Genomic DNA, 21,781 nt, shown 5'->3' with positions numbered 1-21,781 from the left:
TAGATCTGAAAACATTTTCTTAGATGAACAACTTTAGTTTTATATTTCTCAACTTCATAAACTTTACATTGCTTATGTAAGTTACTTTTCTGAATTTGGTTACAAGGAAAATGGTATAACTATCTAGTCTTCAACCCCATCAGAGACCCAAGAAAAATAAACTATTACCTGAGTAAATAGGAAGTGAAAAGCAAACAACTATAGAAATGACAGAGACAGCTGGCTGCCTGGATAGTCACCCAAGTTTCCTCTGCATTGTTAAGGCTTCCATATTCAACCAACAGACCTAGAATATCTGGCAGACTTTTCTGTGAAGCAGGGAATTTTGAAGGACTGTCCTACATTGTTTTGGCAAAATTTGGTAGTTAACCTTCTTTTGTGTTCTGCTTGTCCAGTTTGGACAGCACACCATCAGCAGTGGAGGCAAGGACAGTTTTTTGCCCAGATGGTTAGCATTGCCATAATGAAAGCAAACTCCATATGGAAATTGTTTAGTTCCCATCATCTTCTCTGAAATAGATCAGTACTCTTAGAAGCAGGTCTATCTCACTTTCATGAAAAGCCTTATATTACTAAAACATCTTAAATGTCACATTCTGTAGATCTCTGAAGTGTTTGAAGACCATTTAATAATATCTCTAATTGACCTTGGAAACATATTTAACATGAAAAATTTGATTGTTGTAGGTGACTAACTACTAACCTGCATTTCTTTTTTTTTTTTTTTTTTTTTTTTTTTTTTTTTTGGTTTTTCGAGACAGGGTTTCTCTGCAGCTTTTTTAGAGCCTGTCCTGGACCTAGCTCTTGTAGACCAGGCTGGCCTCGAACTCACAGAGATCCGCCTGCCTCTGCCTCCCGAGTGCTGGGATTAAAGGCGTGCGCCACCACCGCCCGGCTAACCTGCATTTCTTAATTATCCTAAATTATTTACTAAAATAGATTTCAAGGACTAGAATTTTACATTACATTTTTAAGTGAACTGCATATGTTCAATACCTTAAACAAGAATAGAAGCATATACAATAATATGTATAATATAGTATAGCAAAATAACTTTAAACTTGTATTAATATAAAAAAAATCCATACTGATATAAAATACTTGATATTTGTAGCTGCTTTTATTTTTAGTTTAAAAGTAGATTTACCCTGTACTTGGGAGGCAGAAGCAGGCATATTTCTGAGTTTGAGGCCCAGGATGGTCTACAAGAGCTTATTCTAGGACAGGCTCCAAAGCCACAGAGAAACCCTGTCTCAAAAAAAAAAAAGTAGATTCAAAAATCTACCCTTTTTTCTTATCATTTTTATATCCCCCCCTTTTTTTATCTTTTTATTAAAAGATTTCTGAACCTAATCTTTTTGCTTAGTTTTTTTCCCTAACCATGAGCAGTAACAACTTTCAACCAAACACCTAAATGATGATTGATAAACATTCATCACACACTTTGGGAATGTGGGCATCATGTTCTTAAAATTACTTTCTGTTGTCTGGGGGTTGCAGCATCTTCAGGGGACCCTGAGAAAACTGGGATAATGGTCAAGTCCTGGGGGAGCCAGCTGTATCACTTGTTGTCTGGTCTCTGAGTAAAAGGAAAATGCAGGGCTTGTCTAAAGTCCTGATTAAACTAGTCTGTGAGGCTGGACTGTATCAGCTAGCAGCGTTGAAGTTGCTCTGGATGCTGATTTTTGAGGAAACTGCAACAGGGGCATTCTGAGAGGCTGAATCACCTGGGCTACTTGTCTTCACTGATGTCTGATCCTTTTGTTCTGAAAAGACACAAACTTTTTATTATGTATACAGCATTCCTTCCATGTATGCCTGCAGGCCAGAAGAGGGCACCAGACCTCATTACAGATGGTTGTGAGCCACCATATGGTTGCTGGGAATTGAACTCAGGACCTTTGGAAGAACAGGCAATGCTCTTAACCTCTGAGCCATCTCTCCAGCCCAAGACACAAACTTTTAAAGATAACATACATCTGTAGTATCCCAAGTATGGAATGTACAGTGTGCACAAATCAGCTAAAGATTTTTGCTCTGTGTTTGAGGTAAAAGATATCTGTCAACTTTACAAGTTTGCACTGCATAACCAAACTATAATATAAACCTCCAACCATGCCATATGAAAGGATATCATGTAATGATATGTCATGAGGACTCTGTGGCTAACAAGATTTATCATGTCTCATGCAGTCTCAGAGCTGTTCCCATGTAGAGGGATAAGCATATAGTAACCTGTCTTGTAGTTTTTCTTGGCCCTATTCTCCTGAATATTAGGTATCCACAAACTGCCATAAGTAATATGTATTATTTTGGGTCATTGATTTTCTGGGCAGTTAATCACAAGCTATAGATGACTAACATACTATTGATGTTTGTAGGTGTTTTGGTAAACTTGCCATCCATTTCCTTTCCAAATTTCCCCCCATTTAATCTGTAGAACATTTTCTTAGGTGAATCATTGCTAGTCTTCAGCTAAGATGTCCTAAGGAAACTGAAGGTGTGGAATTCAGCTCAGTTCTGATGGCTGAGCTGTCACGGTAAGCAGTGGGATCTCCCAGTCAGCTGTGGATGGGACTGAAGACTTTTAGGAGTGATTTCTTTACAAGTGAGAGCAGAAATAGTTTCCCATACGATCATCCCCTTCAATTTGCTCCACTTTGTTTTGTGAATGAGAAACAGGATTTCTTTTTAGACTGCAAGGCTTTAATACCCATGGTTCTTACTCTACCATGTTATGACAGCAGCTGCAGGTGCCCTGCTAAGAGTGCACCCATTACATCATTCCCATGGTCTTTCCCCACACATTTTCAAGTCTCAGATACCCAAGACTGTAACATTTGTGAAAGTTACATAAGCCAAGGCAAATCAATAAAGATGACAAACTAGTTCAGAAGTGACTAACTGCTCAACTTTAATTTCTCCTCTATTCCCCACCATGATCTTTATGCCCAGACAGTGTTGGCTGTCGTGTGGGTAGGACTGACCTAAGATCACTCAACTAGACTGTGAAATGACTAACCTGTGTTTTCTAGTGACAGCATAAGTGTGGGTCACAAAGTTGAAATGATCATGTCATGGCCTGTTATTTATTAAGGCAGCCTCATGATCAGTTTGCTGCAATAGTTTTACACACAGATTCCAATCCTATGATGTAGCTGGTTATATTGGACCTGATTCTAAACATTCTTTCCTCCTTCTCCTGCCTTTCTTCCAAACTTTCCCTATAGTCAGAAGAGGTCATTTCTTCTTTTGACCTTCTTTTTTTCTAGTTGTTTTCTTCTGGGATTCTAATGAACTTGTAAAATGGAGCTAGTATTTTAAGACAAATAATATTGAGGCCTCTGAAGGTGAATTAACTTTGGCCCAAAAGTGTCCATATCAAGCTCCATGTGCTAACATTTAAAAGGATCTCCATACTAAGTCATTTTTGCTTTTTCAGGTCAAACACGTGCATGTGGTCTGGTGTTGTGAGGTACCACAGGGGCACCTTTTTACTATTTGACTTCTGTTTGTATCTATTTTCAACAGCCAGCCTTCCTTCTTTTTCCAGATAGCCATGTTTAATGTCCAGAATAGAATATAGTTTCAAACAGAGTTTCAAGTCTTTAGTATAAATTATGCTTTTATCTCCTTGACAAAACGTTACTAATAGTACACATTGTGTAATACCTGTTGGAATCGTTAGTTGCAAACAACAGTGCCCACTGTAAATAGCTTTAAGTGTATTCAATGGCCTGAGAACATTCAGAGAATGTCTAGGGAAGAGTCTGAATCAAGCTTTAGGAATCTCTCACTGTGGCAACGACTGCTTCTAAAAGAAAGCTGCTATTGTGTTACTGCTATTGTGCATAGGTCCCCCAAACTTGCCAGGCTATTGCTGGGGACTCCCTTCAGCTACTTATTCCTATTGTTTTGTGACGTAAGTACACGGCAGATGAGCACATTTGATGGCTGGGACCTAACCTGAATCCTGGCCTTCATTTTGTCAGCAGCCTCATGATTGAATCCAGGCTTCTATGTGGAGGAGGAAGGGCTTGGAATGGAAGACATGGGTATTTTAAAAGACACTGGAGGGTAGGCAAAGCACTTCTAGCACTAGTGTGGAGGAATGGATTTCAGACGTCCAGGGACCACATAAATGCGGGTGGGAATGACAGCCTGTTTATATTCCACTGATCTGCAGAGGAGATGGGATCCCACTAGCTAGACTAGCTGAATTAGAATTCTGGATCTAATTGCAAGGCCCTACCTCAGTGAAAAGGTAGAGAATGATTGAGGAAGATCTCTGACATCAACCAAGTGTGCTCACATGTACACAGGACACATACACAGACATCCATTCACATAAGTCTGCACCCAAACACAGGCACACATAGTCCCCCCAACACATAAGAAACCAAAGACGCTGGACAGTGACAAACATGACAAACGCCTTCTGCAGTCAGCAGCTTGAAACTGCGTGTGCTGTTCTGTCGCTTGATCTTTTGGCATATTTTCCTTTGGTTCCAAATTCTCTGTTCTCTGGAGGTGGTGTTTTTCTGTTTTCTTCCCAAGATTCTTGCCCGTCACAGCGTGTCTCTTATCATGTATTTTTTTCTCTTAAGTATGGCCCAATAGGCAGAAAGGAACTATCTTGAAGCCTTCAGTGCTTTTCTCCATGTGGCTATTCCTTGCTTGAGCCCAGTCCAGAGGTTCTGTCTCATTCCAGTGTACAGATGGAAGCATTCTAAGAAATTAGATATGGGCCATATATAGGTATTGCACAAGCCCATTTATACTGTAAGCTTTTATAGATTGCTTCCTATCATGTCCTACAGCATAAAATCATATAATTTTAAAGTTTAAAGAGATCATTGAGTTGTCATTTTATAGATGGCATAATTAGGGGTCAGGGAAATGTAATCATTTTCTCAAAGTTAATTAGTTTTGAGATTGGGAGGAGAACTAATTCTAGCTCACGTTACCAAGTTGCCACACTCATATGCCAAATACCACAGACCATAAACATTCATGGTATGATAAGAAAATGGGGGAAAACAGAAGTTAGCTCTGTGTCTTCCAAGTCCATTATAGGTAATCATACATCCTGTTTTGTTTGGGGTTCCCTCAAGTCACATCAAATCTAAAATAATTATTAAGAATGTCTCAATATATTCTAAAAATGCACTCATGCTTGGGAGATGGCTCTGTGGATAACGTTCTTACCATGCAAGCTCGAGGATAGAGTTCAGGTTGCTAGTACCCACTAAAAAGCCTGGCAGGTACAGCAGCTGCCTGGGGAGTCCCAGCACTTAGGAGGCAGAGACAGAGATCCTGGCACAGGCTGATTGTCTAGAGGAGGTGGAGCTGACAAGCGCTGGGTTCCCTGAGATACCTCACTTCAGTAAATAAAGTGGAGAGTGATTGGGGAAGAGAGCCAGTGTCTACTTTAGAACTCCATGTGCACATATGTGTACACACATGAGAATTCACATACATGGAAATGTGTATGTATACATCCATGCATATCGCACAACACAAAAAAGAGTGGAAAGAAAAACCAATGGCCATATAGCATCTTAATTGGTAAAATTTATTTAAAATGCAAACATTGTTGAGGTTGGGGATGTTGTAGTGCAGAGGTAGAACATATGTTTATCATGTGCAGGGCCAAGGGTTCAGTCTCTAGCCTGCCATACACGCATGAAAAAAGAAAACGAACTACTTCATTGTTCTCCAATGATAGGACAAAAAGAGCTGGCCAATGCTGTAAAACCGTGATTAGTCAGAGAAAGACTCGGGCTCAGTGCACCAGTTTCCAAATTCCAAGTCACATCAATGGTGCCCATGAAATGAGTCTGAAGACATAACCAACATTTAGAAGGCCAACAGAAAGCAGGGCTAATCATGTGTACAGAAAGTGGTGCTGCTCTATTAAATGACTCAATTCTGTGCATGCATTCATGTGAGTGGGGGGTTGTGGGCCACAGAATGAAAGTGGGAACAATTTATCACATATTTAGGTCTATAAAACTCTCTCAGCTGAGGTTAGGGGTAGATGATAGAAGAGGGAGAAGGGGGTTCTCAAAACTCAAGGCACATAAGGTGCGGTTCATACTACCTTATGGCAAGGCACTGACTGAGTTGGCTGTCTCAATATAGCAATTAAAATGGATGAACTTTGAGACATGGTAAAGAACTTGTAATAAAGCTGCCCCTGTTGGGTAGTGTTAGAGGATCCAATGTCATTTCAAAGTGTGTCTGTTAGGTGTCTTTTTATTCTCAAGCATTATTAAGTAAGTAAGGCAAGGCCGAGCGAGAGCTGTTGCTGAGACTGTCTGGTACAAGCACCATGCCTTTATGCAAGCACGTTACAATTTTTCTAAAAGACTCAAGAATAGCTGATTTGTTGAAATGCAATCAAGATATTGTAGAAGTATAGTTTAGTATACAGTTTTGTTTAGGAGTGTAAGTTAAAAATAAATGACAGAAAATCATAGAGTATGTTCTCATCATTGCCAAAAGGTGTGTCTAATATGTACATGTGTATGATATGTACGTGTATGTGTGTATGTGTGTGTGTGTGTGTCTGTGTGCATGCACACATGCACATGTCAGTTTCTCAGCCTTGGTTCCTCTTATGGTTTAAATGAAATGTCTGTCACAGGCCCATGTCTTTGAACACTGGGTCCCTTAGCAGGTTGGGCTATTTCAACAGATTGTGTCACCCAGCCTGGAGTCCCTGACCCCAGCTGGGGTCTGATTAATTTGCTAGAGTATCTGACAGAACTATGGCAACACTTCTGTAAACTTCCTCAGTTTGTTTAAGGGATAGATCTGGGTAGTTAGACCATGAGAAGCAGCTGGAGAGGATGGGGGTGAGTGCGCATTCCAGTGCCTCCTGTAGGAGCCTCCACTTCCCAGTGCCACTGTCCAGAGTGAGAGCAGTTGCTCAGCAAAGCTTCCGCTAAGAGTTTTAGTCAGACACAGTTCCTCCCACCAGGGTCTTTCCGAGAGTTCGTGTGTGACTCTGAAGGCCCTGTTTGTGCAGATATTCCTACCCTGAGCTTACTTAGGGGTCCCACCCCACCCTCAGTCATATTAACAATCAAAACTCAGAGAAACAGGAAGGCCTTGTAATGAACCACAAATATACCCCAAGTACTTATCAACTTTCAAGAACTTTATAATGGCTCAGAACCAACTATTATAATCAAGGATGCACCTACCATACCACCCTTGGAACTCAGAATTGAAGGACACTCAGTAGAGTTAGGCCAAAATTTCATATTTCTTATTCCACATTGGAAGAAGTCAAGATCTATTATTTCAATGATCAAGTATGAGTCTTTTGTTTTGTTTTTATTTATTCATTCAACAGATATCTACTTATTAACACTTGGCCTGTAAGTTTACAAATGATAAAGGAAAGGCCTTCTGACACATTTTCATTATATACTATTTATCTTGTGCCTCCTAAAAAATGGAGTCAGGAAAAAGGACTAAAATCTAATTACACATATGTTGTGAGGACCGATTCCTAAAAGACAGGATTGCCTGGTATACAGAACATTAGAACATGAGGACAAACCTCTTCATGATGCTCTGAAATGCTTATTGAAAAACTATGGGAATCCTCACATAAAGTTCAGATTTGTGTACCAAGAGGCGCCCTGCCCCAGTGTGGCTAATGAAGTGTGTCTAATGCCATTAAGATACATTATTTACAGGATAAGGGAGAGTAGGTGACGGATAATATCAAAATACACTGTATAAAATTCTCAATGAATGAATTGTTTCAAAGAACAAACTGACATTTTGCACACGGAGAAAACATATAACTACACGCCACTACATTGAACACTTTTTGCAGTTGCTAAAAAAGTAAGAGTTGTGTCTTGTGACATAAAAAGTATCTAACACAATGAATAAAGACCTATTGTAAAGAAAATATGCAGTGTGAGCCTATGATGAAAAGCAGAAAAATTTTATGAGCACAATGTGTGATATATATATATGATGTTCATATATATATAATATGATGTTCATATATACATGAAATACATAGTAGTTCCCCTGGGGCAGGAGATGAGGAGATGGGAGGTAGAGAGGATGTTATGTAATGGAAGTGCACTTTTTCAGGAACCAAGCTTGGAAGCCAGCGCCTCATGCATTCTGACATGAACTCCACCACCAATCCACAACCCCCTTCACTTTAGAGCCTTTTTACATATTTACGTTGCTTTCAATTCCTGTTTTCAGAAATTAAGAGCAAGTTTGAAATAACTGTAGATGAGTCCTCTTCCTCCTTTTTTAAAAAAGATTTATTTATTTAGTGTATACTGGTGTTTTGCCTGTATATACTCTGTGTGAGGGTGTTGGATCCCCTGGAGCTAGAATTACAGACAGTTGTGAACTGCCATTGGGTGCTGGGAATTGAACCCAGGTCCTGTGGAAGAACAGCCAATGCTCTTAAACCGCTGAGCCATCTCTCCAGGCTCCCTTCCCTTCTCTTGAAGCTTAGGAGAATCGCTGTATAATAGGTAGGCATTTTCAGCATATACCTCCAGGCCATGAAGAGCATGTTTCTGTCTTTCTACCCTTACAGGAGAAGCATGGATCAGAGCTATGTTTTTTGCTCCCGCTGGAGATTTTCCAAAAGGCCTTTAGGAGGAGTGAAAAATATTTTCAAGTCCACTCATTTATAGATAGTTTGAGACTAGGTAAGGATTATAGAGAGTGGATAGTTTTTAGTAATGTTGTCATACGGACAACTGAGCTGTGTTAAAATCACCCGTGGCAACCGTTCATCATATTTGTTATTCAACTTGTTTGTGTGTGTGCCTATGCGCACACAAGTATGTGTGCAAGCCTGCACATGCTCTCGCTCACTCACCTATTCTTTTCTGTTAAGCTCTTTATAAACAACGCTACCGTGTTTTTCCTTCTAAAACTATCAGGCCTGGTTATCGCAAGAGACCTGACCACCATATGGGTGAAGTTAGTTAGAGGTAGGTAGAAGGGCACAGATCAAAATGCTTCTCAACCCTTCCTTTTTTAATATAAAGGAACAAATTCAGGGAACCTGAGTGCAGGGCTCCTCCCATTCAGGCCCAAGTGACTCAAAGCTGAGCATGAAGACAAATGTTCAAACTGTCATTTAAACCTCCTGTGACTAACAGTCCTGACTTCTCTCAGTTCTCAGTTGAATTCATAAGATGACAAATGCCACCTCTAAGCAGGATTTCAAGCTTGCTAATCAGTAGATAGCAACTCCAGCTATTTGCCATCAAGTTCCAGCCATTTTTCCAAGCCCACGCACACAGTGTCAATCCTTTCTCGTGTTTTTTTCTTACAAAACCCCAAACCAATTACAGATTGATTAGATGGGCTGTCTTAGCTAATATTGATCGACAGCTTGATTGAACTGAGCATCTCCTAACAGATTTAGTAAAACACAACTCTGGGTATATCTGGAGGGATTGTTTCTTGAGAGAATTAACTTAGGGGAAAAAACCGCTCTGCGTGTAAGTGGCACCATCCTACTGGTTGGGCTCTGATGGAATTTTTTTTTAAAATTAAATACAGCATCGTCTCTTTCTTCCTGAATGTCATGTCGGCTGCTTGTATGAATCACAACCTCTCTTCTAGGATAGACTAAGACCTCTGAAATCATGAGATCAAGTTAGATTTTGCTCCCTTACGCTGTTTCTTCATGTTTAGTCACTGCACAGAAAAAGTTATTAACAGGCTATGGTTGTCCAAGCTCCACATATATACTTTTTTCAAAACTGTACAACTTCAAAATTGTATATTTTGGTAGTAAATTATTTTTAATATTCTCAGTGCTGAGAAATAATAATAAATGCTTGACATACTGTTTATGACAGTTTGCCTGCTACAATTATTATATTTAAACATTTATGTTGTAACGTCCTGATTGTTGCAATTTCATTCTCAAGGAAAAAAGAAAAGAAAACTCAGGACGAAATAAAAACTTGTAGATTATTTGATTTGTTAGTATTACTTTGATTTAAATTTCCTAGAGTTGTGAGATCATTAAATAATAGGATTTTCTTTCAGTGGTGGCACACAACTTTTATCCCAGCACTTGGGAGGAAGAGGAAGGTGGATCTCTGTGAATCTGAGATTAGCATGGTGTACAGAGGGAGTTCTAGTATAGCCAGGGCTGATACATAGAGAAACCTTGTCTGGAAAAACATAAAGCCAAGCAATAATAATAATAATAAAATAAATTTAAAAAATAGGATTTTCATCTGTAGCACAGGATTAAAGTTATTCAACTATTTTTTTTTAAATCAGTTTCAGAGAACCTGAGGGTTAAAATAGTTGAGTAGCTTTCACTTTTCCTGGGAATGTCATTTCTTGCTAGTGGCATGTCAGTCATGGTAGATGAGCCAGGGAAAAACTGTTCAGGTGTCTGCATGTTATGAAGTCTCTTATTTATTGATTTAAAGTGTCAGCTTTAGAGTGAGCGTTCTAAGGATGAGTATATATTCATCACACATTGTTTACTGGGAGGTTTGCCTTTGTTGCTCACATTCTGTTTGATTGGCAGCATTCAGGAGATACTCACAGTTTTCCGGGAGCTTTTTGCTTTCAGTTGTGTCTTCCTTGGGCCCCGAAGCAGATGGGTTTTGTTCAAGACAGTGCTGAGTCACTGAGAAGCCACAAGCCACACTTACACTGCCGAGCTGAAAAAAGTTTGGGTCAGGAGTCACCGTTAATATGACATGCCAGCCCTCATGTCCAAGGAATACTGACAGAATTTTGTCCTTTCATGATCACATGACAGATGAGACAACAAGGAGAGCAGTGGGAGTGTACAGTGCATTGGCAGCCTTGAATTAGCATAACGGTTTGTCTCCAGAGAGCCAGGTCTCCCCAGGTGATCTGTGTGACTATGGATATGTGGGCCATGGATATTTTCAGATTTAATCTTTTCATGAATGAACTTTTATGATAGCAAGAGAAACCCCACAAGTCTTTCCCCCTTCACTTATGATATATCACATTGTTGGTTTGATTCATTCTATATCTAGCTAAAGGGGTTTTGTGGTCAACTTCCAGCTGTTCTATGAAGTGATCGTCCCCTCTAAAAATGAAAAGCTTTGTTTTTGAGATAGAATATTTAAAAAAATACAAAAATACTGAAAATGTATAAGGAAGCAAAATTATAAATTTAAGTAGGATTTCAATATGCAGCTCCTTAAATATTCATTCCACCTGAGCATAAATAATTTGGTTTCAGAAAGCTTCAACTCTATTGTAGTATTATTTTGTGAAGGTGGAGGTGGGCTTGAGACAGGGTTTTGCTTTGTATCCCAGGCTGGCCTTGAACTCACAATAATTCTCCTGCCTCTGACTTCCAAGTGCTGGAATGTCAGGCATGAATCTACCAGAAAAGTACATAGAACTGGCTACAGTTTACACAGTAATGTCTCTGTGTTGTGCTGAGGTATTTATAGATGAGAAATACTTACCCCCTACTCCCAAGCACTGGGCACAATACATAACTCACACACCACAAAACACATCACTTTAAAATGTCTAATACAGTGGGTTTTCAAATACATTTAACATTATTTTTAGATTTACTTTATGTATATGAGTGTTTCGCCTGCGTATGAAGGTCAAAGAGGGCATTAGATCTCCATGGAACTGGAGTTAAAGGTGGTTGTGAATCACCAGGTCAGTACTGGGAACTGAACCTAAGAATCCCATAAGACTAACAGGTGCTCTTAACCACTCAGCCAGCTCACCGAAATTGTTAGAGAGCACCACACTAGTATATAAACATTTCTGCCAGCCCCAAGAAAACACATTAGTAATTAGCATTAGCCTGCATTACATTACTGCCTTACCTCGTTCCTGTCTAACCACCACTATTTCCTTCCTTCCTTCCTTCCTTCCTTCCTTCCTTCCTTCCTTCCTTCCTTCCTTCCTTCCTTCCCTCCTTATTTCCTCTCTCTCTCCCTCCTTCCCTCCCTCCCTTTCTCTCTCCCTTTCTCCCTCCCTCCCTTCCTTCCTCCTTTCTTTCCCCATCTCCCTTTCTTTCCAGAGCTAGGGCTCAAACTTAGGGTGCTGACTTACAGATTTTTCTTTAAACAGTGCATTTTATATAAGTGATAGTATGCAATAAGCAGTATTTTGCATGGGATTTATTTCACATAATGTGAGAGGGTTAATCTCAATGCCAGCTTGACTACATTCAAAGTCACAGGGAGACACAACTCTGGTTATGTCTGTGAGGGTGTTTCCAGAGAGGCTTAACTAAGGAAGGAAGGGCTGTCAGTGGTAGGACAGGGACACTGTCACCCCAACAGTATACCCCTAGTTTGTTGGGACCGTGACTCAGGGCTAGCCAGGATTCATGTGTTTGTTGTAGAATGGTTTCAGGATTAGGCAGTTTATGAAGCAGGATTGGACTGTAAATGAAATAAACTGTTCAGACCAGAGGAGGGAGGGAGGGAGGGAGGGAGGGAGGGAGGGAGGGAGAGAGAGAGAGAGAGAGAGAGAGAGAGAGAGAGAGAGAGAGAGAGAGAGAGAGAGAGATGCTTAGGTCAGACATGCCGAAAGCATGGGTACAGAGAAGAAATGCAGCAGAAAGTAAGACATGCCCAAGTATAGGAAGCACACCTCCAGAAAAGTGAGTTATTGTCTAAGCAGTGGCCTTCATAGTCTACCATTTTGATGGTTCTCAAGTTACATCTCAAAAAGCAGCTGAGAATCTTTCTTCTTCTTTTCTGTCTTAACAAATGGGGTGGCTCTAGGGACGGCTTGGATGGAAAGACAATCTGATGAAACCGGAAGCCACAAGAGTTGCACAAGGGGCTTAGAATGGATCTTTCCCCTGTAATGGGGTTTCTCTGATGAGATTTCTGGAACAGCTGAGGTGAAAAGGCTTTAAGTACTGTGAATGCTGGAACTCTTGCTTCTTTGTTAATGAAGGCTTCAACTGGATCTGGGAGTCAGGGGACCTTCCTTCTCCTGCTCCCATGAAAGTTCCCTTTCTCTCTTGGCCTACCATGGATATGGCTGGGGCTGTCTCATGAGCTGAGGTCCCAGACTGAACCAGAAAGAAAAATGGAGAAAGCAAGATGAATACTTCCTGGTTCCAGCTTGCAGATTCAGTATGACCAGCCTCCTTCTGTTTCCCTGCCTTCACCATCACGATGGACTAGACAGGATGCTTTCAAATCCAAAGCCAAAACCAACTCTTCTTTCCCGAATAAGTAACAAGGAAAGAAATGAAAATGGCATGTTTTCAAGGTTCATTCATGTAGCATGTGTTAATACCTTGTTCCAGTTATGACTGGCTTAATATCCCATTATACGCATATGTTATGCTTTGTTTATCTGCTCTGTGGTGGATGGATAGTTCAGTTGTTTTTATTTCATGGTTATTATGAATAATGTTACTGTGAACGTGGATAGGCAAGTTGTAATATGGATACATATGTTTTCATTTCTCTGGAAACAAAATTTCTGGATTGTATGGGTAACTCTGAGTATTTGCTGTGCTTTGAGTATGTTCCCCTAGGCTTCATGTACAAGGAGATTGGACCTCAGAGTGATGACGTCCAGAGGGGTGGGGCTGATTGAGAATTACTGGTGGCTGATTACTGCCACCCTCATCATCTTAACCTGACTTCTTCTGTTGCCATAGAATGACTTCCTCCTGTATGCACAGCTGCCATTGTGATGTCGTCTGTCATAGGAAAGTCTTCATCACGGCTGTTCAGATGCTGGTGCTGTGCCCTTGACCTTCTACACTCAAACAGTTTCTCTCTTTCCCTCCCTCCCTCCCTCCCTCCCTCCCTCCCTCCCTCCCTCCCTCCCTCCCTCCCTCCCTCCCTCCCTTCCTCTCTCCCTCTCCCTCCCTCCCTCCCTCCCTCTCTCTCTCTCTCTCTCTCTCTCTCTCTCTCTCTCTCTCTCTCTCTCTCTCTCTCTCTGTGTGTGTGTGTGTGTGTGTGTGTAGCACAGTAACTTTATTGATGGTGTTCAAGAGAGCGGGGCTCCCTGGGCGTCCTCCTTCTTCTGGGGTCTGTGATGGAACTGTGAGGAGACCTGCTCAGTGTTGGGGGCTAGGTTGGGACATGGTCAGCAGTAGAGAACCTCCCTCTTCCTTTTGTGTTCTTTCTAGGGTGGGTGGTCCGGGGCTTCTTACTTCTTGAAGGCCATGTAGGCCATGAGGTCTGCCACCCTGTTGTTGTAGCCATATTCATACTACTACCAGGAAATGAGCTTTGTAAAGTTGTCATTGAGAGCAATGCCAGCCCCAGCATCAAAGGTGGAAAAGTGGGTGTTGCTATTAAAGTCATAGGAGACAAGCCGGTCCTTAGAGGAGCCTAGGATGCCTGTTAGCACACCCTTTGATGCCTGCTACACTACCTTCTGAGGTCATCCTAATTGGCAGCTTTCTCCAGGTGGCTTGTCAGATCCACTACAGACACACTGAGGGTAGGAATACAGGAAGGCCATGCCGGTGAGCTTCCCATTCATCTCTGAGATGCAGGGATGATGTTCTGGGCAGCCCCATGGCCATCACACCACAGGTAAACAACACCACACACACACAGTGCCAGAACTTAGGTATTTGGTTATAATAGTAGAAAATTAATATAGTTATCTTTTGTGGGACTGTCAAACTGCTTTTCAAAATATCTACAAAATTTTATCTCAAAAGCAACGCACCAGTCCTACTTCTGTTATCTTTTTGTACAGTGCTGGATTCTAGAGCAGAAGGTCTTGACTGTTATAGGCAGGCACTGTACTTTTGGACACGCCCCACAACCATTCATATAGCTGCCAGTGCTTCCTATCCTGCCCTTTTACATCTCCCGCTCTAAATCAGATTAGCCTCTGATTCAAGATCCCCTGTTTCCCAAGAGCTTTATCTGCCTGCACCACCACACCCTGCCCAGCCTGGTTTTTGTAGCCATCTTGGTGGGTATGAAGTATGTCTTATTGGGGCTCCAATTTGCTTTCTTGAACACCAGTGATACTGAGTGTCTTGAGTCTTTACCAGATGTATATTTATCCCCTGTGGGAAAATACGTTGCGATTACCTTCTAAAGACAGGGTTTCAAATATTTGCTACTGTCTTATATAACTTCTACATATGACATATTCTGGATACAAGTTCCTTATCAGATATATGACTTGCAAGTAAATTCATTCTCCTACCCTTGCAGTTTCTTTGTGTCCTGAACTGCAGTGCTTCAAACTTTGGTGAGGCCCAATGTATCTATAGTTTCATCTTGAGGTCAATGCTTTTAGTGTCATACCTAGGGAACTATTATTTGACTCACAGCCATGAGGAACTATGCCAAACATTTTTTCTAAGAGTTTTTATAGTCTTAAGCTCTTGTCTTTGGTGGAATGAGTCTTTCTCTGTCCCGCCAACCAGCTCCCAAACAATGACATGAAGACTTGTTATGAATGCTCGGCCTTACCTTAGACTTGTTCCCAACTAGTTCTCATAACTTAACCCATTTATACTAATTTACACTCTGCCATGTGACTCAGTTACCTCATCTCTGTACTGCCCGTCCTGCTTTTTCCATGTATGATTGGAGACTCTGCATGCCTAGATTCATCCCTCTAACCTCTCTCCGCTAGAAGTTCTGTCTATCCTCTCTTGCCTAGTTATTGGCCATTTGACTCTTTATTACACCAATCACTTCACACAGTGTACAAATGTCCCACAACACTTTGGGATTTTAATTTTTTGTGGATATTATGAGACAGGAAATCTAACTTATTTTGTTGCATGCAGATATCCAATTCTTTCTCTACTGCATTGTCCTGACATACTGTTAAAAGTCATTTGAGAGGCTGAAAACCTAGCTAAGTAGCTAGGACTCTAGCAGGGTTCCCAGTACCAAGGTCAGGTGGGTCCCTATCAACTGTAACTCCAGTCCTAGGGAATCTGATCCCCTCTTCCGGCCTTCGCAGGCATGAGCACGTGTGGCATATACATACAATAAAGTAACATAAATGTTTACAGTAAAAGTCAGTTGATCTTAAATGTATGAATTTATTCTTCAACTATGAAATATATTGCATTGACCCATATTTGTCTTCAAGGAAGTAGCATGAGGATTTTGCATGACTATAGGCTCGTGGTAAGTTTTGGAATTTAGAAGTCTGGGTCCAATCACTTTCCATAGCAGGCTTATAAAGAAATAACTGACAAATGAGGAGATGGATGAGTGCTTACAGTGTTTTTGAAGTCTCCTTTTAGCGGGGAAGGTAAGAAACACTGAGCTGGTGGTTCTTAGTGTGCGTGTCGTGGGAAAATGTGTTAGGATTGTATTTTATAAATAGACCTCTGATTTGAGCTGCCTAGAAAGCATGGAAGACTCTGTAACTGGCAGCATAGTTGGTGCTCAACAAATGCTCCTCACTGAACACCGTATCCAGTGTGTGTATAAACAAACACACTGGGTTTCTGATTGATAATTACTAATATTTCCTGTTTTTCTAGTGTTTTAAACAACAAGTTCTAGTTTAGAATCTTGTTTTTTGGAATTTTGGCTAATTTTCTGCACATAATATTCTAGACACATGAATTCTGCTTTTCCAGGATTGAACCATTAGTTCTGTCATCCCCAGGGAGGCCTTTCTGATGATCTATGGATACTATTGAGACCCACAATCAATAGTTTTGCACAGTCTACCATGCTCACGGGAACCAAAGGAGAAAGCAGTGCCCTGTGTCAAAGCTTAGGCTTCCTGTCTTTGTGCCTCTTCTTAACTGTTAGACACACCTGTCTTCTGTGTACTTGGCACACTTTGTTTTGCTTTCTTTTGCTTACCTCAACTTGTTGCCATGGATTACTTGAAGACTGAATTTTCATATTTTCTTTCTCTGCCTCAGGTTCTTGTTATGTTGACTAGCCCTGCTAGTCACACACTGGTACTCAGTAAATATTATTTGAAAATTATCCTATTGTCAATACATTTTCTTGCTTCACCACTCCAGGTACTGAAAGGCTGAAGGTTGAGCTGAAAGCAACATTGCTTAACGGCAGAAGAACAATGGATGCCCAATAAGTCAGGGGCAAAATCTAATCTTCCTTATAATGGCAGTCATTTACTTTCTCCACAATGAATTTACCTAGCAGGTTGGAACAAGAGCATTTGACAGTACCTAGGATTTAGCAAGTCCTTGAAAGCCCTGGCTAAAGCCAAGAGTCCTAGATAGCAATTCTGATGTCTTTATGCAGGAGAGGTAAAAGCCAAGATCAACTTGGCAGCATGTAGATAATAGAAATGGGTTAATTTGAATTATAATAACTTAGAAACAAGCCTAAGCTAAGGCTGAGCTTTCATAGTTAATGATCTCTTCATTCTCTGTGTTTAGAATCTAGATAGATGTTAGCAAGCTGGGAGCCCACTGGGGAAGAACCCTCCCTAGGGGACTTTAGAAATCACTTCCCCTCCTCCCCCTCCTCCCCACCTAGAAAGGGAAATGCCTCTTTATTATTTAAATGGCCCTGTAAAAGGTGGAAGTTTTGTTGAGGAGCTTAAGACAAAGCTACTTTCTCCTGCTCAAAAGATTCTGTGTCCAGCCCAGGGTGGAGGCACACAGTCTTAACTGTAATATAATGGAAAGGAGGAAGGAATATTGATTCTCTTAATATACTTCTCCTTCCCAGAAGGCCACGCCCACATTGCACCGCTGTCTGTCTCTGCTAAGAGCATTGTGGCCCTGGCCTTCCTGCTTTTCTGAGCTCTTTTCAGGAAAGAGGAACTTTGCCTTCTACTCTGTTGGCTTGGAGACACCAGGCATGTTTCTGTGCACACTCTTGGGCTGTCTCACCTTTCTCTAAAGCTACTGTTACCAGAAGACGGCTCACAGCCTGTGTTCCAACTCAGGTTTGGCTGTCTTTCCTCAATAAGGCAAGTAGAGGAGCCAAAGTAATGGAAAGCAGAAAAGAGAGATTTATTCAATGAGGCCACATTGGAAAGCGGGACAAATCTACAAATTCTGCCCTGGAATTGAGTCTCCTGACATCAGGGTAAGATTTAAAGACAAAACAAGTTAACTAAACACTAGCAAGTCCACCTCTGTCTCAGCTCAAATCCTGCAATGTTATTCCCAGAAAATAAGTTTCTTCTCTGGGGGCCTCCAGGGCTTCAGCCATTTCTTCTCCCAGCGACAGATCCCTGAGGTGTATGTCCATTTTTTTCAATGGGCTAAGGGAACACAAATGTGTGTTTGGAACACACCCATTTCTGTCCTGATGGGCAGATTACACCATCCCTTACTGGTGCAACAGCTGGCCAAACTCCATTGCTGAACCTGCTGGCCCGCCTTTTCCAGCCCTTACTTAAAGGGGCATGGCCTTTTCTTTTTCTTCTCCTCCCTTCTCTGGCCACCTGACATGATTAGCATGATTAGCGCTTTGCCTACCCTCTCAAACATTTAAAAAAAAAATGTCCCCAAGCGTCCTTCTGAGTTTTAAAATTCTTCTGCGAGACTCAGAATCCCCAAGGCAGGACCCAAAGTAACAAATGGAACTTACGTTGCAGCGGAAGGGTGGCATGTACCATAAGCTACAGGCTGTTTTTCCACACCAAGAAACAGCCTCCAAATTCAATCTGAATGTTTGGAAACTAAATTTAACAGTGGGGTGAACCTTAGACTATAGCAAATGCTACAGTTATATTGAGTAGGTACCTTTGCAAAGGAAACACGGTTGTTTTTCCATTTTTCTGTTGTTCCACAACACAGGTTGTGAGCCTCCCTCTTGCCTCAAAGTTTAGCAGCCGCATCTACTTTGAAAATGCCTTGAGTGGTGTGTCATTTGGCATTCTGGGGAAAGCTGTTTTAAAGACTTCTGTTAGATCATATATTTCCCAGGTGACTAGAGTTAGGGGTTCAGAAATGTCGATTTTTGCTTAGCCTGGGAGCAAGACCACGGTGAAGACCGGACCTAAACACATGAACCCGAGGAACGGCTCAAGAAGGTGATGAATGCCATAGGCCCTGCAAGTTCCAAAACAGAGCTCCGTCCCTAGTACGGAAGCTTTTTAGAAACGCGTCTGCCCCCCGCTACGCGCGTCCCGCCAAAGCGCCACACCGCAGACCAGCCTTCGGGTACCTGGAAGCCGGTACCAGCCGTCCCTTAGGCAGCACACTCACTACGCATGCCCGAAGCCCAACCCCGCCCCCACCCTCCCGGGCCACGCCCACGAGGCCGTCACTTAGGGGCGGGGCGGGTCCGCTTGAATGGGGCGCGCATTCCAGCGGGACCACGTGACGCGGCCGCGCGGCCTGAGGTAAACAAGCGCGGCCCCGCCTCCCAGCACCCGCGCGCTGCACTCCTGCTCGCGGGCGGGCGGCGCTCGGCTGCGCGGGCCGCTCCTCCAACCGTCTCCAGCTGCCGGCGCGGGGCACAGCCGCGGCAGCGTCGTGCGCCCGAGTCCCGGGCCGAGCGCGCGCCCTCCGGTGCCCTCTGGCCGCCCGCGCGCTGTGGCGCAGCAGGAATTGGGTCGCGGCCCGGGCGCTATTCGCGGCTCCTGACGCGGCGGCCCGCGGCGCTGAGCTCAGCGCTATTCTCGGGCTCCGGGGCGCTGCGCCCGAGGGTGTGTCCCCGACCCCGGCTCGCGGCTATAAGGGGCCGCGGGCGGCCGCGGCCATGCAGCTCTACAGCAGCGTGTGCACCCACTACCCCGCGGGCACACCGGGCCCCACGGCCGCCGCGCCGCCCGCCGCCGCCTCCGCCTTCAAGGTCTCCTTGCAGTCCGCCGGCCCCGCGGCCGCCCCGGAGCCGGATACCGGAGAGCGCCCGGCCGCCGCGGCCACCGAGTCCCGCGAAGCCGCCAACGCCGCCGCCATGCCCGCCTTCTCCTCCGCCTGCTTCGAGCGCTCCGGGACCGCCGCCGCCAACGCCGCCACCCCGCCCGGCGCGTGCTGCAAGCCGCCGCTGCCGCCGCACTTCACGTCCACAGCACACATCGCCGTGCGGGCCCTGGGCGCCGAGCGCCTCCTGCTGCCGCCGTCCGCAGCCCCCGCGCCGCCGCGCCGCTCTTCCTCCGCCTGGCTGCTGGAGGAGCTGCTCCGGCCCGACGAAGCCGCGGCCCCGGTCGCCGCCCGCGACGCGCCCGACAGGAACTTCCGACTGAACGAGCACCGCCAGGCCCTGGCCGCCGCCCAGCACCGGGCCCCGGCCCCAGGCAGTCCCGAGCCCGGCCCCGGGCCGTGGGGCGAGGAGCGCCGGGCCGAGCGGAGCCCCCGAGGTTGGGACCGGGCGAGCGGTCGCAGCGACGCCTCCGGGAGTGACGCTCCTCGACGGCACGATCCCGAGGCCGAGGCTCAGCCCGTGCCCGCGCTCGCACGGAGCAGCGGCGAGCCGACCCAGAACGGCGCGGGCGAAGCGGTCGGCGCGCCCCGGGCGGACCCGAGAGACGAGAAGCTCGCCCTGTACCTGGCCGAGGTGGAGCGGCAGGACAAGTACCTGCGGCAGAGGAGCAAGTACCGGTTCCACATCATCCCCGACGGCAACTGCCTCTACCGAGCCGTCAGCAAGGCCGTGTACGGGGACCAGAGCCTGCACCGGGAGCTGAGGGAGCAGACTGTGCACTACATCGCCGACCACCTCGACCACTTCAGCCCCCTGATTGAGGGCGACGTGGGGGAGTTTATCATCGCTGCTGCGCAAGACGGGGCGTGGGCCGGGTACCCCGAATTGCTGGCCATGGGGCAGATGCTGAATGTGAATATCCACTTAACTACTGGAGGGAGGCTGGAGAGCCCCACCGTGTCTACCATGATCCACTATCTGGGCCCGGAGGATTCCCTAAGGCCCAGCATTTGGCTCAGTTGGCTCAGCAATGGACACTATGATGCTGTTTTCGACCACTCCTATCCTAACCCAGAGTATGACAGTTGGTGCAAGCAAACCCAGATGCAGAGAAAACGCGATGAAGAACTTGCCAAGTCCATGGCCATATCCCTCTCCAAAATGTATATCGAACAGAATGCATGCTCTTGAAAACTCTGAGGACCTGACAGCCGGGGAAGTGGCGTCTGTCAGTTGTTGGGAGAGCCACAGGAACTCTAATTAGGGTAATGGCACTTTTCAGCTTCCTAGTACATTGGCTGTAGGTGTACCGCCTTAATCAGTGTTTGAGTGTTCTCTCAGCCGCAGGTTGCTGGGCACCTGGACGATGTTTCCGGATGGGTTTGGGTGAGCCTACTGCTATTTATAATTTGCTGTATAAAGTGAGCCCTACCTAGTTTGCAAGCTCATGTCTCACGGTATGAATTTGTTCATTCCTGGTAGTCTATTTTCTATAAAAATGTATTTTTGCACATTTTTAAAAATGGGTGTACTTTCAATGACGTGTTCCAATTGCGAGAAAAGGCTTTTAAGCATAATCCAGAGAAGTGCTTTCTATGAAGTTTATCTCAGTGTGATTTAGTAGTTAGTTTACATTGTTTCACAATTCTTAATAATCTCAAATGGATATTTTGACACATTATGTTACCAGATGATTAGCCCATTCCAGGTTGTTGAAACAAGCGGATTTGTTGTTTGGGGGAAAAATGTTATTTTTTTAGAACTAGTCCGCTTTGAAGACCTTTAACGAAGGGATAGCTTTGGGACGATTTTTTTTTCCTTTAAAGGACAGTGCCAGGCCTTACTTGAATAGAAGTCTGCTGTTTGCCGTGGCAGAATGATAATTCTGTACTCTAGGGTTTAGAGTAAGTTGTCTGCTGCTCTCGTTTGTTTTCTTTTTATTCATCAGCGTCTTAGGAAAG

At 43.9% G+C, this 21,781-nt stretch overlaps 1 protein-coding gene across 1 annotated transcript; it reads left to right on the top strand.

The window, feature by feature from the left end:
* Positions 1-19,425: 19,425 nt before the first annotated feature.
* Positions 19,426-21,350, top strand: Otud1 (OTU deubiquitinase 1). The gene has a single exon (XM_038332501.1). The coding sequence runs from the start codon at positions 19,656-19,658 to the stop codon at positions 21,009-21,011; it is 1,356 nt and encodes a 451-aa protein (XP_038188429.1). The 5' UTR covers positions 19,426-19,655; the 3' UTR covers positions 21,012-21,350.
* Positions 21,351-21,781: the final 431 nt, after the last annotated feature.

This window comes from Arvicola amphibius, chromosome 6 (assembly GCF_903992535.2).
Source record: "Arvicola amphibius chromosome 6, mArvAmp1.2, whole genome shotgun sequence".
In the NCBI taxonomy this organism is placed as follows: Eukaryota; Metazoa; Chordata; class Mammalia; order Rodentia; family Cricetidae; genus Arvicola; species Arvicola amphibius.
Note: the sequence above shows the minus strand (reverse complement) of the source record. Positions and strands in the feature narration are given on the sequence as shown.

Bases quoted from the DNA above. Each gene is read 5' to 3' on its own strand.
- Otud1 (XM_038332501.1), top strand. From the start codon at position 19,656: ATGCAGCTCTACAGCAGCGTGTGCACCCACTACCCCGCGGGCACACCG.